Source organism: Trachurus japonicus, chromosome 20, assembly GCF_045865225.1.
Source record: "Trachurus japonicus isolate A0001 chromosome 20, Traja_1.0".
Lineage (NCBI taxonomy): Eukaryota > Metazoa > Chordata > Actinopteri > Carangiformes > Carangidae > Trachurus > Trachurus japonicus.
The window spans coordinates 9,412,842-9,427,739 of record NC_140926.1 but is presented as its reverse complement, the minus strand read 5'-3'; the positions used below and the strand labels follow the sequence as shown (position 1 = coordinate 9,427,739).

Here is a 14,898-nt window from a genome sequence, read left to right as displayed (position 1 = left end):
AGATATATATGTATATATAAAGCTCACAGTAACATGTTCAATTGGCAGGAACGTAGCCGCTGGACAGAAATCTCAACATAATTTTACCCTTGGGGTTGAAAAAGCAAAAGGGCTAATTTCAGAAAAGAAGCTGGCACAGGAACCGTTCTGCCGTCTGTTTTTGACTCGCTAAATGTTTTTCCACAATCTCTTCTTGATGAGTTGTCAGGGGTGGAAGCGTTTGTTAACTTTGTGAGTGCAGCAACATGGAAACGGCCGTATGCGGTATGTCGGAGGGATAAGGCCGTATTCTTCGGCTCTTTGCAGAAAAACATCAGTTTAGCCAGATTGTGCATCATGTTGAACCAGTCTGGTGAAAAGTAGCCCAGCGTGAGCCTGGCAAATATTGACTTGGAGGAGGAGGAAGGGGGGAGGTGGGGGTGATATTTGAAGGGTTGCGCTACTAAAATTGCATGCGGTCACTTTGGTTCAGTCCATATTATATTTTAGGAAGGCAAATATGGCTTGAGAAGAAAATACATCAGGAAATAGGAAGGAAATCTGAAACTACTGACTCCAATGCATCATTCATTCAGCGTTTAGATTGTTTGGTTTAACATTTGCACTGAAAAGGAAACGGGGCACTTGTGTTTTCCCATCGGACTCGAACCATTTATACACGTTTTTCTGTCATTTAACCAGGTGATGTCACCGACTACTGGTGCTGCGATAGCACCCGACCCGAGCCGAGCCAACTATCTTGTGGTCGTGCGCTGTAGAGAAGCTTGTTCATCATCCGTTAATTACGTGAGCCTCTTCTGAGAACTGATCCACTGTGGTCTATATATATATACACATATATACTGTATGTGTGTGTGTGTGTGTGTGTGTGTGTGTGTAGGAGAAGGGAAAGAAAGCAGCGCTCGGACTGGTCCCACAACAGTTCAGTTTTTTTGTTTTGCCCCTGCTCCTCTCGGTGAGGGAGAAGGTGCAGTAGCCTCTTAGGCGTTCATACACACACATATACAGACTTAAACACTCCCTCCCCTCCCAAACACACACACATACAGACACACACTCACCCACACACACATACACATACACATACACACACAGCACTCATTCAACTTGCAGACCCATGAAAGAAAAAGACTCCACTTTAAAGCCAGTAGAGAAGGTGATAGACCGCTCGGTGACTCGGCGTCGTCGTAGGGTGAAGTTGCCTCTGGATGACACCCATATGGTGTCATATTTTTTTTGCACCGGTCCCTACTTAGGGTGATGCCTCGATGACAAATTATGTAATCAGGTCAATTATTGAAACAGGATATGTAAATACTCTTTCAGGGCGGACATTCTTCGCAGGCTGAGGATTTTGGACAGAAAAGCCGGTGTCTACTTGAGGTCAACCTCACCCAGGAGTCACTGCTCCGGTTTGCGGCCCTTTGCCAACCCATTTGTCAGTCAAGCATTACTCGGTCCTGGATGTTGTCAGTGGCAGCCGCAGGCCCGCACCACCATGTTCTTGTATTTCTTCAGTATGACGTTGGAGTTGTCGTCGAAGTAGAGCACCGAGATGGCGTGGAGCTTGGTGGGGGCGCAGCACGGCTTCGGTACGTTCTCAGGGTTCATCAGGTGCACCTGGGAGACAGAGAGAGAGCGAGAAAAGAAAAAAAAAAGGAAAAGAAATACTTAGAAACTGCTGTCTGCATTTAGTCTACAGCACCAATCCCCATCAAACCACACAGTCCACATCCAGAATGAACTGTGTATGCTTTATTACATAAACAACGCTGCAGTCCATTTGTGGCCGAGCCAAGATATCCTGACGTCAAGAGTCGGTCAAGCTCCAAAACCACTACATTCCCCATAATGCACCTCAGTGGCATCATTTGTCAGGCCCTGAAACCTTGGTAAACGCTCACAGCTTTCAAACTCCACTCTTTTTTAACTCTTTAAAAGCCCAGACAGACTCTAAACGCACCACCAAAGAGTACTTATCATGCACTGTAGAAACACTGTAACGACTTGTAGTGTTAATTTCCTCACCAGTGTCTGTACAATGGCGTGGTTGGTGGCGTTCATGTGGGCGTTGAGGGGGAAGGAACACTCTCCATCACAGTAGTTGGCTGCGTAGCCTTCAGGAGCAATGATCCAGTCCTGAGAGAAACACAGCAAACAAAAAAAAAATCAATCAAATCAAAGTAAATAAAACTCCCTAATAAATTAATAAACTGCATATCTCTGTTTAGAAACAATAGAAAGACGTCTGGTGTCATAATTCCACTATAATAGAGTAATTATCTTTGCATCGTTGCTCCCTTTCCATGTGAGAAAAAGAGATTTATATGCCGTCTCCCTCTAGATGTCAGTGCTGTGTTAACATCTCACTGTTTGTGCTCTTCTGTTTCTTCACACAAATACACACAAGTCTTCAGTTGGATAGTTGGATGCCTTCAAGCTACTTTCTCTTCTTTTCTTTTTTTTTCATCCGTGCTTGGTTGTACCATTCACATAGAATTTATGATGTGTGTATAAATTATGTCATTAAACTGTATACAATGTATATAAATGTGTTTGCATCCAGAATGTAGCTTTGAGTAAACACTGATTACATTATCAGCCCTAAACAGCAGAGAGTGGGAGGATCAGTGGTTCTACACATGTTTGGGATAAGGAAACATTTCCTACCTGCCAGCCCAACTCTCTGAAGCTGACGTAGAGCTCATGCCGTCTGCATGCTGTTTTCTGATCGCTGCTGTTGTAATCTGCAAGAGAAACACAGAAATGATCAGGAAACTGTACAACTTTACAATGTGCACAGACTTCTTTTCATCCAGCGTGGATAACTGTAGCGCTACATGTACCAATCAGTGAGGGGACGTCAAGTAAAAGACATAAAACTGATGGAAAATGGAAAAAATGGTTTATACACCCCTATTTCATAAATCTAAAACAAACTTAAAACCTTTTATTGGATTCCTTCTAAGTCTTTACTGCACATATATGTCTGTAAAGTGAAATTTTACTGGTTGGCAGAGGCAGCACTTACTAAAAATGCAACGTTTGTTATAAAAAAGTTTAATATTTTGGTAGAAAATCTTATATTTACAGTATAACTGCTGCTTTTGACGGTTTTAACAAAGGTTTTTGATTCCAGGTTTAGCCTAGAAGAGTTATTGCTTAGTTGAAGTTAATTAAACTAAAAAAACATTACCCTAAAAACAAGAAAAGACTAAAAAAATATGGCTACAAAGCAACCAACCAGAATAGAGCTACAAATCCACTTCGGAATACGGTAACAAATCAACCAATCAGATTAAAGCTACTTATCAACCAACCAATCAGAATAGAGCTATGAAAGCTACGTCTACATCAATTCAGTAAGCGACAGGAAATGAAAAGGTGAAGCGGTCTGGACAGTCGGTGGCAGGATGAGGTCACGAGGTCGTCTGTAATCATCACATACAGTCAGGTGTTTCCCCAGTTTAAGATTCCTTCCTCTCCAAAAGGAAAGGCAGCTCGCTGGATGTGTGCTAATGTGGAAATGCAGAGTTTATATGCGCACGGCATGTGTGTGTGTATGTGTGTGTGTGTGTGTGTGTGTGTGTGTGTGCAAATGATACACACAAATACTAGGTCACATGTTTTCATCCTGGCTCCCTGTGGACTGACTGACCTGCCAGAGTCTTCAACAGCAAAGAGCATTTGGATTTAACAGATTTACTGTGCGGAGACCTTCACAAACGAGGAAACAGACTGGTCCCGAACCAGCTGCTGCAGCAGGACTGACTGCTGCTGCACTACTTTTTTCCCCCCTCCTATAATTATAACAACAATAAAAAATATGTTTGTTTTTTTCTTTCTTGCATTGTATAGCAGGCTTGCAGTGTGTGAAGTGCTGTGTATATAGGAGGAAACATCTGAGGACAAAGGAAAAGCGCCATAGAGAGAAACCGACTTGGCTGACCTGATCTAAACTTGAGGTGATGTTTATAGAGAGGGAAAATTACACATTACAGTCCTGCAGAATGATAGGGCTTCCATAGAGTTAATGTATAGAGATTTATGAGCTTGCACTGGAATATGAACCTTTGGGGTTTTTAATAACTTTGGCTTTAGCAACTGCGTCCCTGTGAACATTGTTTTCCATGCGTAACATTAAAGCGTCATCAGTACTTCCTCCGATCATCTCATGTGAATTCTCTCTCCAGCTCTTCAGTCTGAATAAACTCCTTTTTTGGTATGAACGAGATTCATATTACAAGTTCAAAGGAAACAGCTTATAGTGATTATTAAATATTAGCAGAGTTCATTTTGGGTCTAGAAGAAGACTTTCGACCTGTTGTACTACAACCAGCTGTCATGTACTGAGGCCTTTCTAATTTATTTGCACAAGGTGTTTTTTAGTCGGACAGTGTTTTTGCCAGTTCACTGTGTGTGTTGGTGTGCACACCCTCACACCCTGTGACATCTTTGGCCGTAATTATCGTCCCCACGCGCTCTCTCTCTCCCGGCAGCAGGTGTGTAAGGTCAGGTGGTGTGTCTATATTTTCCCTGCACCTCTCGGCCGTCCAAAACCACCAGCAGCACTGACAGTTGGTGGGACTCTTTCAAGAGGAATAAAGCTGATATTTACTACGGGCTTTCAGCCAGTGTAGTGTAAAGGCCCAGATTTGTGTTGCCCATAAACCACATCTCCCCTTCCTGCTTGTAAAAATTTAATGCCACACGGTTACTGCTGAGCCCCGGCCCCCGCGAGGCCTCCATTCATGTCTTTTTTGCGATCGCCCACAGACAGCGTGGGCCGGAAGGAACTTGAAATACTGAGACTACATATAATAACACATATAATACTAGTATTGACTATTATGTAATTTAGAGACGCAGTTCTTAAACTTCAGTGCACTGAAGTTTCATATTGTAACAGTAGATTTGCACAAATAAAATAACATAATTCAGGTGGCTTTTTCACTCTCATTCATTTTGAGAACAGTGAGACGACTCTGCAAAATACTCAATAGATTTCTAAGCCTGAATCTATCTTAGCATAGCACAGTATAGCATAAAGACAGGAAATAACCAGCCCTGCTCTATCCCCTCGAATCCCCACCACCATGTCTCCTAAAACAACAACACATTGTGGTTTTACATTAAGCTAACCAGCCTCATGTCTAAACAGACAGACATGAGAGTGATATCAAAGGCCAGACTTTAACTAAACCAATCACAAGTGGACTGCTCTAAGTTCAAGTCTTAATGCAGCTGAGAGTCGATCACTCAGACCACACTTGGGGGTGGTCTAAGTCTGGGTCTGGGCCACATAAGTGTGAGCACACATGCACCGTGGGCCACACCGAAGTGAAGGAGCGACTACTCTACTGACGTCCTCTGCCCACGGTCTAATTAGCCCCTAGAGTTTCAGAGAGAAATAAAAATATTTTACTCTTTCAAATGGATGAAAAGACGTGCATGCACACACAGGTAAGATTAGCTGTTTATTTGCATATACAGTTGGAAAGTTTAGATCCCGTGAGGCCAGAGCAGACCACCTGTGACTGGATCATGGAGGATGCACGTTGGTCTGACCTGGACCAAGTCGAGCAAGGAAACGAACACACATCTATTTCCGAAAACACTGAACATTTCCAGGTTTCACCTTTTTCCTATACGCAACTGAAAAAAAAAACAGATATTTGCAGCTCGATTAGGGTCCTTTAATGTGAATGGAGCTCTACTGCCACATGACAGCAGCTCTCCCCTAAGTGACAATGTTTAACCGGGAAACGTTTCCCCCGTGCACAGACAAACATGTAACACCGTAACGCTGCACTAAAGCAGATTCATGTTGGACACGTTGAGGTGGGACAGTGTCGGCCGGCTCCCACCCTGCCTATAATAGCAGGGGAAACACTGCTCATTACTGAATGTAAGCACTGTAGCTCTTTAACACTGAGACTTTTGATATACTCAACTGTATGAGTCTTGGCCTGATATTAACCCTTCGCTACACTAAACGCCATTCATTAAACCCTCCTCCCCACCTCCCCCCAGATGAAACACATTGACCAGCCTCTGTGTCAGGAGGAAAAAGCCTGGCTGGAAATGATATTTACCGTATGTCATTCTGAAAATACAAGAATCAAATGGCGCCGATTCAGTCGCCGCAGCCAAATGTGTGACGTTGTGCGTGCGTGTGTGCCACTCTGAAGGGACAATCCCAGTTTTTTAAAGTAGAAATCATCCAAATGCTGGTTCCATGTGGTAAATGTTTAGAATAAAATCTGATTGTACCCCTCTCCGTCAAAAAAAGCCAGAAGAAGCCGCCGGCTGTGGAAGACATGAAAGGAGAACGTCACAGTTATCTCTGACGTTTCCCCTCCCACCGACCACTACTACTGAAGTTTATCTTTCTTCCTGTCTTTCATCACAGAGGTTATTAAACCCTGCGAGGGAGCTCCACTATGTCTAATTACTCCAACAGTAAACAAAAGGAGGTCGGGGTGGGGAAGAAGGAGTGAGGAGAATGAGGAGGAGGAGAAGAGAGACAGATGAAAAAACACAGCTGGCCCGAGTGCTGTGTTATTATAATTCTTTAAGCGATACTGTTAGCGTGGTCAGTCTTTTAGCTGTGCAGCTAATGACTGGCTAGGCCTAATTACAGGCCGCCTGCGCTGTGCCGGGACGTGGTATTCCTTCCCTGGATGGTTGTTAACTTCCCCCACAGCCAAAAGCCCAACCCGACTCCCATTACCTCCAAAACCTGCTTTACCCACAAAACCCTAAATTACCCTTAAAGGTGTTGCATTGTTCTTTTGGCAAGGTGCAAAGGACCAGAGGTGCTGTAAGCGCCTGACAAAAAATAGTCATGCATTCTCCTCGTTATACTCCAAATGTGAAGTGAAAATGCATATTAAAAAAGATCAATTTGCCCACTAGACCAGTAAACAAGACATTAGACAGCAATTTGTCTGCACATTGTCTGCTTTATGAATGAAAAATGGGACACAAAGATGATTTATTGCTCATATAATCGCATTATTATTTCAAAACCAATGAGGCAGAAATTTTATTTGGCTGAATTTATCCTCCTTTTGTCATCTGGAAGACATTTAATCTCACGTGTCATATTAAAAATCCAGCTCGCTTAAAATTTGAGAAAACAGCAGGATCCAAAACGTTACAGAGAAGAACGCAGCTGGGAAAATTAAGTTTCCCAGTTAATGTGTTGTTTTATAGGAGGAAGGAATCTCTGAGTTATTGAAGCAAGAGCTCTGCAGTCGGATTCATCAAATCTACATGTAAATGAACGTTGCTCTGAGGACGAGATGAGGATGAAACGGCACCAAGCAGTGATACAGTAAGGTCAGTGCAGAGGTTTGACCACACAGGTCAGGAGGAGTGTGCAATTTGGTCAGAGGAAGGAAATTATTTTTGAAAACACACAGAGTCAAGTAACTCACACACTGAAAAAAAAATGTTGAAAAGCCTCTGTGTGGAAGGTAGTGCACGGTTCAGCGATTAAAAACAAACAGGTTGCTGCCTTCCGGGCCTTAGATCTCGTGTGTTTTCGGAGAAAGTTGAATTATCAGTGATTTCCCTCTGAATCCGCCTCTTTTTTTTTAGCGGCGACCTGAAGCGATGCACTGTGCTGTATAAACGCCAAACAGAAAAGCAAGGGGGGGGGACATCGTCCACATTTTTGTTTCACCCCATGAGCGCTCCACAAGACAGATGCTCTCCCCATCCATCCTGTCCTCCTCCCTGTCTCTGGAGTAAAGTGATGCGGTATTGAAACCATATGCCCTCCTGAATTCCTCATGGATCCTCCCATCCCCGTCCAATCCCAGCAGTCCTGCGCTCGCTGGCCGCGGACACTCGGCTGTCGCAAGGGGGGCAGGGGGGTGGGGGGGGGGGGGGGGCGGCCTCCCCGCTTCCTGTGTAGGATCTAAATATTTACACTCCCCATCATCCCGAGTGGCGAGGTGGAGAGGTCTTGATGTTTTGGGTTATGTAAAGGCCAGTCCTCCAGGACACATATTTAACAGATTGCCCTTGTTAGAGAAGTTTTTTTTTTTTTTTTTTTTTGATTCACAGTTTTTTCATCTTTTCTGAAACAGACTTGGACACAAAGCTGAGTGTAGTCAAGCTACCTGGTGGATTTACTTTGAATACCAGGCAGTAAACTATTCCTTTGAGCTTTTCATTATGAGTTTATTTACATTTGGCATAAATATTCCCTCTGTTACAGGAAGGCTAACCTACGTAGTGCGTACGGGATCACTAAATCTTAAAAACATCTTGACTTCAAGTGTTAAATCTTAGGATCTCTCGAGCCAGAGGTGACAGCTGGGTGGAGGAGAGAGCAGGTCTGGAGCCAGAGCTGAACCTGTGGTGTACTCTAACTGTCCTGCAGAGTAACAAATGATACGTCTTTGTTCTCTGTTATGTCAGCCAAAGCTTTTATCAAACACAAATTACTGAGAAGAATCCCTGCAGGAATTCAACTTACAATCTCTCGTGTTTGAGGCACCGAAAAAACCCCGTTCTGGACAAACAAGAAAACACAGCCAACGAATCCCAGCGAAAGGAGTAGAGTCGCAATAAGGACCAAAGAAAACCCAACTCGTCCTACAAATATGTGTGTGTGCCATACAGATGGTAGAGCCATTATACACAGTAGCAGAAGAAGCAACGCAGAGGTAAATCATTTCCCAGGTAGCCGGCCAAGTCGGGCCGTTTTTTTTGCGGCTGCGTGTCGGCGTACGTGCTTCGGTACCAGAGGACAGAAAAGGGGGAACGTGCTATGACCCAGATTTCGCTTTCAGTTTTTCGGGGGGTTTTGCTTTGCATGACTTAAGCCTCTTTTGGTGGAAGCATCAGCCTGAGTGAGTTCGCGGGGCGCCGTGGAGAGGAGAGGCGAGCGTGGAGAGAGTCTCATCCCTCCCTGGAAGCAGCACAAGTATACTTGGAATGACTCTGGCACTTCATTTATCACACGTCTGACACAAGTCCAGAAAACAGGTGTGTGTCGAACGTAGGCCGCCGCCGGGCCAAACTGTTTTTTGGCTACCTGAGGGTTTAGCAGACACACGAGCTTATGGGATGTTTAAAACAGCGCTAGAACCAAATGTTCTATGGAGACTATAGTATGATGTAAAATGAACTCACTGCGACCTGCCTTTCTATTTGTGGAATCAAGTTAACTAACAGATGTTTAGGCAGATGTTTCTGAAATAAAAGCATGCTAGTTTATACATGTATATTCTTTTAAACTATCAAACTTAAACTGATTAAGTTGATGTAGGTTATAAGTTATAGTGTTATGATCTGACAAATCAGCATCTGTATGAATTATGTCTGTGTTGTTTGATTCCACACCAGTGTTCACTTTCAGAACAGGATGTTGTGTGCAGTTTTTGTACAAACAAGACAAGTTTAACTTTTTATAAATAATATGATTTTTCATTTAACCTGTCTTACTGTAGCATTTTATTTGCCTTTTGCCATTTATAACAAGCAGAAACAGAAGCCTTGCCCTGACATTAACTGCAGAAATAGCCACATATTAATGAGAAAATGAGAAATGCTGGCAGTGGAATGAATAAAATTTAACTTATTCATTCTTGAACATATCACCAATATTAAAAATCTTAGATGGCTGACTGATGGGGGTCATGCATGGACGCTTAAGGCCAGGAGCAGACTGGATGGGTAGCAGCTGCAAAATGTGTTGATATTCATTTTGGAGCACGTTTTAACAGAATAAAGCATTTCTAATGTCATAGTTGAATGGTGTGATCTATTTTTCTCAGCAGAAACAGACAGAGAAAAAAACCTGCTGACACCTTCTTCAACAGTTGTTTATGTCCAGTCTGAATCTGAATATGAAACATGGGAAAAAATATATAAAAATATATTTCCAACCATTATAACAGCTGCAGGAGGAAACTGTTACAATTTAGGCCAAAAATAAGTCAGAATTAATAATGAAGAGAAATCTAAAATAATCTAAGTAATTATTAGCCTAAGGTAGAGCACCGGTAGCAGCAGAGGTTGGGTGTGTTTCCCACACACAACGCAGGCCGTGTGTGGTGAAATATTAACACGATGCTTCGTCTGTCAAATTAGCAGGGGATCAGGTGGATATTAACAGCCGGCTCCCTGAGCGCTGGCTGCTTTATGTTGTACTCAACAGCAACATGTGAGCTTTAAGAGCCATAAAGTCTGTGCAGAATGATGCAGCAGGTGAAAGGTAAATGGATTAGAGTTTGCTTTAATTTGAAAAGCTTGCAGAGCTCATAACATCAGGCTTATACCTGCTCATTACATCATCTGCTGGATAAGAAGAGAAGGGCTCTGTGTACTACTTCTCTTCCTGTTGTTCACATTTTTATTTTGTCTGACCCCAAATTCTTTCACCCTTCTCAGCTATTTACCACTGATCTGACTCATACTCAGGCTTTCCTGTCTTTACTTGAGTCTTTTCAGCTTCAGAACGAAGCCAAACCACAACCCAGCTCTCAATCTCTTCCATAAGTAACACATTTTATATGGTACCATGAAAAAAAAGAAATCTCCCTGCTCAAGATGCAGGTTTTGGGATTCGCTACACTACACTTAATCCATTTGGACAAACTACAGTAAAAACAGATTTAGGACATCATCCCTGAGCGAGGATTTATGTCTGATGGGGGCTGATTAGAGAGATCCAGCCGCAGCCAGGTCCAATTCATTGTCTCAAAGGCCAAGACTTCAAACAAACGCTGCCCGTCCGCCGATGTGCAGCGGCGAGGTCGGGGCTGATGTGATGAGGATGGATGACTGACCTGCTAGACCCAGCCCTCTGGACCCCTCCTGCGGTTGCGTGGACCGGTTGCGATTCTGCTGCCGACGTTTGCCGCCGCCGGCGGAGCGAGCGGTGCGGATGTACACTTCACTGATCTTGAAGAACGCCACCATGAAAGGCTGCTTCTCCTGGGCACCGTCACGTCCAACAAGGCCCGCCTCCTTGAAACTGATGCTCTGTCCTGTTTGAGAGGATTAAATTTAGTTTAGTTTAAGTTTAGGTTTAAAGGAATAGATCAACATTTTGGCAAACTGGCCCATTGCCATAATCCCTATAATTCATAGCGAGGCTATGGATTTCTTGGTTTCCTTACTCTCGTGGATAAGTTGTGACCTGCACATTCACCACGCTATGAGATAATAACTCAATGTTATGAGACAGAGTTGTTTTTGCGGCAAATGCAGAGACTGCTTGCTGAAAAACTGCCCCTTACAGGAACGCGCATCAGCGGTTTTGCATGAATTTACCTCGAAAACAACTCCAAAAACGCTCTGGTGGATCATAGCGTGGTGAATGTGCAGCTCACAACTTGTCTACGAGAGCGTTTTGGAGTTGTTGGATTGTGTATTTGATGAGTTTGATGAGGGAAACCAAGAAATCCCATGAGCCTCCGTAGCGTAGCTCTGAGCAGCTCACAGCTCTGCTCCGCTGTTCTAAAAATAGCTTGCACCGACAATTAAAGGTAACGAGCCTACTCCTAAAACTATTGGGATTATGGCAATGGGCCAATTTGCCAAAATGTTGAACTATCCCTTTAAACCTCACCTATAAAAAGTAATTACACAAATAACAAAGCAAAACAAACAAACAAATAAAAACATTAATATAGCTTGAATAGCATTACAAACAAAATAGAATAAAATAAACGAAACAACAATTAATTTTAAGTTAAAAATTTGAAACAAGGAATTAATTACAATGTGTTTTAAGGTTATTTTATTTAAAGGAAGCAAATTATCTAGACTTTTAAAGGGTAAAAAAGTCATGTTTTCTTTCAGCTGTGGATTTATGTTTAGGAAATTTTCAGATACTTCAGATACGGCATTTGTGGGGCTTGTGATATCTCCTCATATCTCTTACCGCTGCTCGTCTCCACGCTGACTTGCAGGCCCAAGTTGTGCACCGGACTCATCACCCACAGGTTACTGGTGGCTGTGATGTCAAACTCCAGCCAGCCCTCCTCAGCCGCCCACAGTCTGCGAGACTCCAGCAGGAACAGGTCTGCCTCTCTGGGAGGACATGGGATACACAAAAAAAATAATAATATTAGATAACCATGATAAGTTAAACATGTTTTTAGTGATATAGCATCATTATAAAAGTCAAACTGAGTAGAAACATCTGGCCAGGGAAATGTTTTGTGGGTAAATCGTGCAGGAAAGAAACATAATGGAAAATGTGAGAAGAGAAATGAGCAAATATGTCAAACCTAGTATCTCAGGGTTAACTGGAATTTTTATGTTTTCAACACCTAAATCATCCAAAATTCATCTTTATATTTTCTGGCTTCATAGTTTAATGTCTGGCAACCCAGATGCCAAAGAGGTATATCAAAATAATTTACATAATAATATTTTATGTGAGTAAAATAAGGTTTTTTTGAAAGATGTCGTGTCTGAAACAAGAAGGAAAAGCCCCACATCTCGTAACTGAAGACGCAGTCTGAACACGAAGTTGTGCCTCGTTTATGTGGTTTGCTAAAAAGTGACCTTTAAAGTTCAGACCTTTAATTCCAACAAAGCCGTTACAGTAGTAATAACACAGCATCAGGTCAGCGCGACCCTCCTCCGCGGCCGACATCAAAGCCAATCATCCAGGTGTTCGGAGAATGCCCCTGCAGCAGCGGCCTGTCTTTATTGGTCATTAATGAGAGTGTTTCTGATGGCTTCCGTATGAGCCTTCACACACACACACACACAGAGTCACAGATCAGCTGACGGAGGATGGCAGGGGCCCGTCAGAGAGAGGTTACTGTAAACTTCTTATTGACTGACTGCTTAAATGAACTGGAATAACAAGGTCAGGGGTCAAAGTTGAGTCTTTTTGCTCCAATAAATCTCCTTTATAAGTCCTTTCGGTGACTGTTGGTGGAGGTGTGGGACTGCAGCTCGCAGCAGACCTGATTATTGTGCCTCCTGCTTTCATCTTTGTGAGTGTTGAAAAGGCAGGATTGTGTAACAGATATGTAAGTCAAACATGTGCAGGGACAGGTTACAGATGTCCTGCAAAGAGATTATTACTTGACTTACTTATTACTTGATTATAAATGAATTTAAATACCTGTATACTTAAGTAGGCAAGACAAGGCAAGGCATCTTTATTTATATAACGCATTTCATACCTAGGCAACTCAATGTGCTTTACATAAAGACAAAGAGATTAAAAAAAAGAGTTAAAAGCAGGAACAAAGAAGAATAAAAAAGTAAAGTAAAAGAAAATAGATAAAATTTAAAGTAATTATAAAGAGCTCGAATAAGAACATGAAAAGAGAAATGTTTTTAACCTGGATTTAAAAGTGCTTACAGTTTCAGTTTTCAGATTTCAGTTCTAGTAGTGGTAAAGTAGTAAAAATAAGGGTGAAAAATGGGTGAAAAAGAAAAAAACATTTAAAAAAAGATTAAATCATCATGTTAGGTGCAGGATAATTGCTGGCAAAATGTTGCTGACTGGGCTTTGGTGCTGGCAGCAAACTGTTCTTTCTCATTACGATGTCAGGCCTGCCACATTTTTGGCATAGTGATCTCTCACATCTCCCGCCTGCTGTTGGCGGGACCACCACCAAACAAATGAAAAGCACACAGGGTGTCGGGCTAATTAAGTGCTCTATCATTGTGGCTTAGAGTCAAAACAGGAGTAGCAAGGTTTTTTTTTTTTTTTTTACAGGAAGGAGGGGCGCGAGAAAGTTAACGGGCTCCACGCTGAGCTGGTGATTACAAAAGATACAGATGTGCAAAAAGGCGGAAAATGGGAAAACAACAACAAAGGCTTTACACAGTGTTCCCTCGTATAAACCGTCAAACCTCCGATTTCACTGGGCTCAACCGTAACAATCATGGTGTCTTAGGTTTGATAATTTAAAGCCAATGAGGATAAGCATGTTAACGCAGCGTGAGCAACTTTTTTCCCCCCACATAATAGTGCGCCATCCCAGCTGTAATCAGCTTCAGGGCAAAAGATACAGAAACTGGAGCTCTGTGGGGCCTTTAATATCCAAATATCTCCAAAAATAAAAGGGTTTATCTCCAGGCTGGGAAACACAAACCGCCCATCGCTGGGATAAAGGAAAGTCTGAAAGTATTTTAATATTTTAAAGCTGTTTTTGTTGTTTGTAACCCGGTGCAGCAGCTTTCTATACATCAGCAGAGAGTTGCTTTAGCTGTATATCCATTCATAAACAAAATATACCCAGTTACATAAGCTGTGAGCTTAAAAAAAAATGTATATCCCGAATTCTCTCTGTGTGTTAGTGCTGCTCATATAGGTCAAGCTTGACAAAACACAAATATCATTAAGAAATCTTCCTGGGTGTTTATTTACCCCTGCAGATGTAATGTAAATGTTTGGTATGTATTAGCTGTGCTCATGTGTGTATGGGGGGGGTTTTGAAGCTGAGCTATTTCTGTAAAGACGTGGTTTTGCTTGATTTTACATCACAAACACTGCAGCAGCAAGGAGACGGTGGTAAAGAGGTGGAGGGTAACACACACACACACACACACACACAGAGGGCGAAGCAACTCAGACTTCACAATCCTGATGGTTCTTGTGTCTAATTTAAGATGATAGAGCGTTTTTCTTTTTCTTTTTTTTTTGCCCAGTGTAGATTCCCAGTGCAACCACAGTGCAACCTCTCAGCAGATCTACTGGTCCCACCCGAGGTTCGATTAACGCACACATGATGTAAAGTCCACGAAACTGTTGAAACACACAAACATCCCCAAACTTTCCCTGTTTCCAGTCATACAAAATGTACAGGGACATGTTGTGTATGAAGTGATGTACAAGAAAACAACAACTCAGTGTGTTTAGGATGAGCACATGAATGTTTTACTGTGGGAACCAGCACATAT

At 42.5% G+C, this 14,898-nt stretch overlaps 1 protein-coding gene across 2 annotated transcripts in view; it reads right to left on the bottom strand.

Moving 5' to 3' along the window:
* Positions 1 to 2: 2 nt before the first annotated feature.
* bmp6 (bone morphogenetic protein 6) overlaps positions 3 to 14,898 on the bottom strand; it is a 47,481-nt gene continuing 32,585 nt past the window's right edge. For both annotated transcript variants that reach the window (XM_085763752.1, XM_085763751.1), the window contains 5 exons: positions 11,909 to 12,057; positions 10,809 to 11,009; positions 2,671 to 2,747; positions 2,029 to 2,139; positions 3 to 1,620 (listed from right to left, as the gene is read on the bottom strand). In XM_085763752.1, coding sequence (XP_085619878.1) covers positions 1,471 to 1,620; positions 2,029 to 2,139; positions 2,671 to 2,747; positions 10,809 to 11,009; positions 11,909 to 12,057 — 688 coding nt within the window. In that variant the 3' untranslated portion in view covers positions 3 to 1,470. The remainder of the gene's footprint in view (positions 1,621 to 2,028; positions 2,140 to 2,670; positions 2,748 to 10,808; positions 11,010 to 11,908; positions 12,058 to 14,898) is intronic.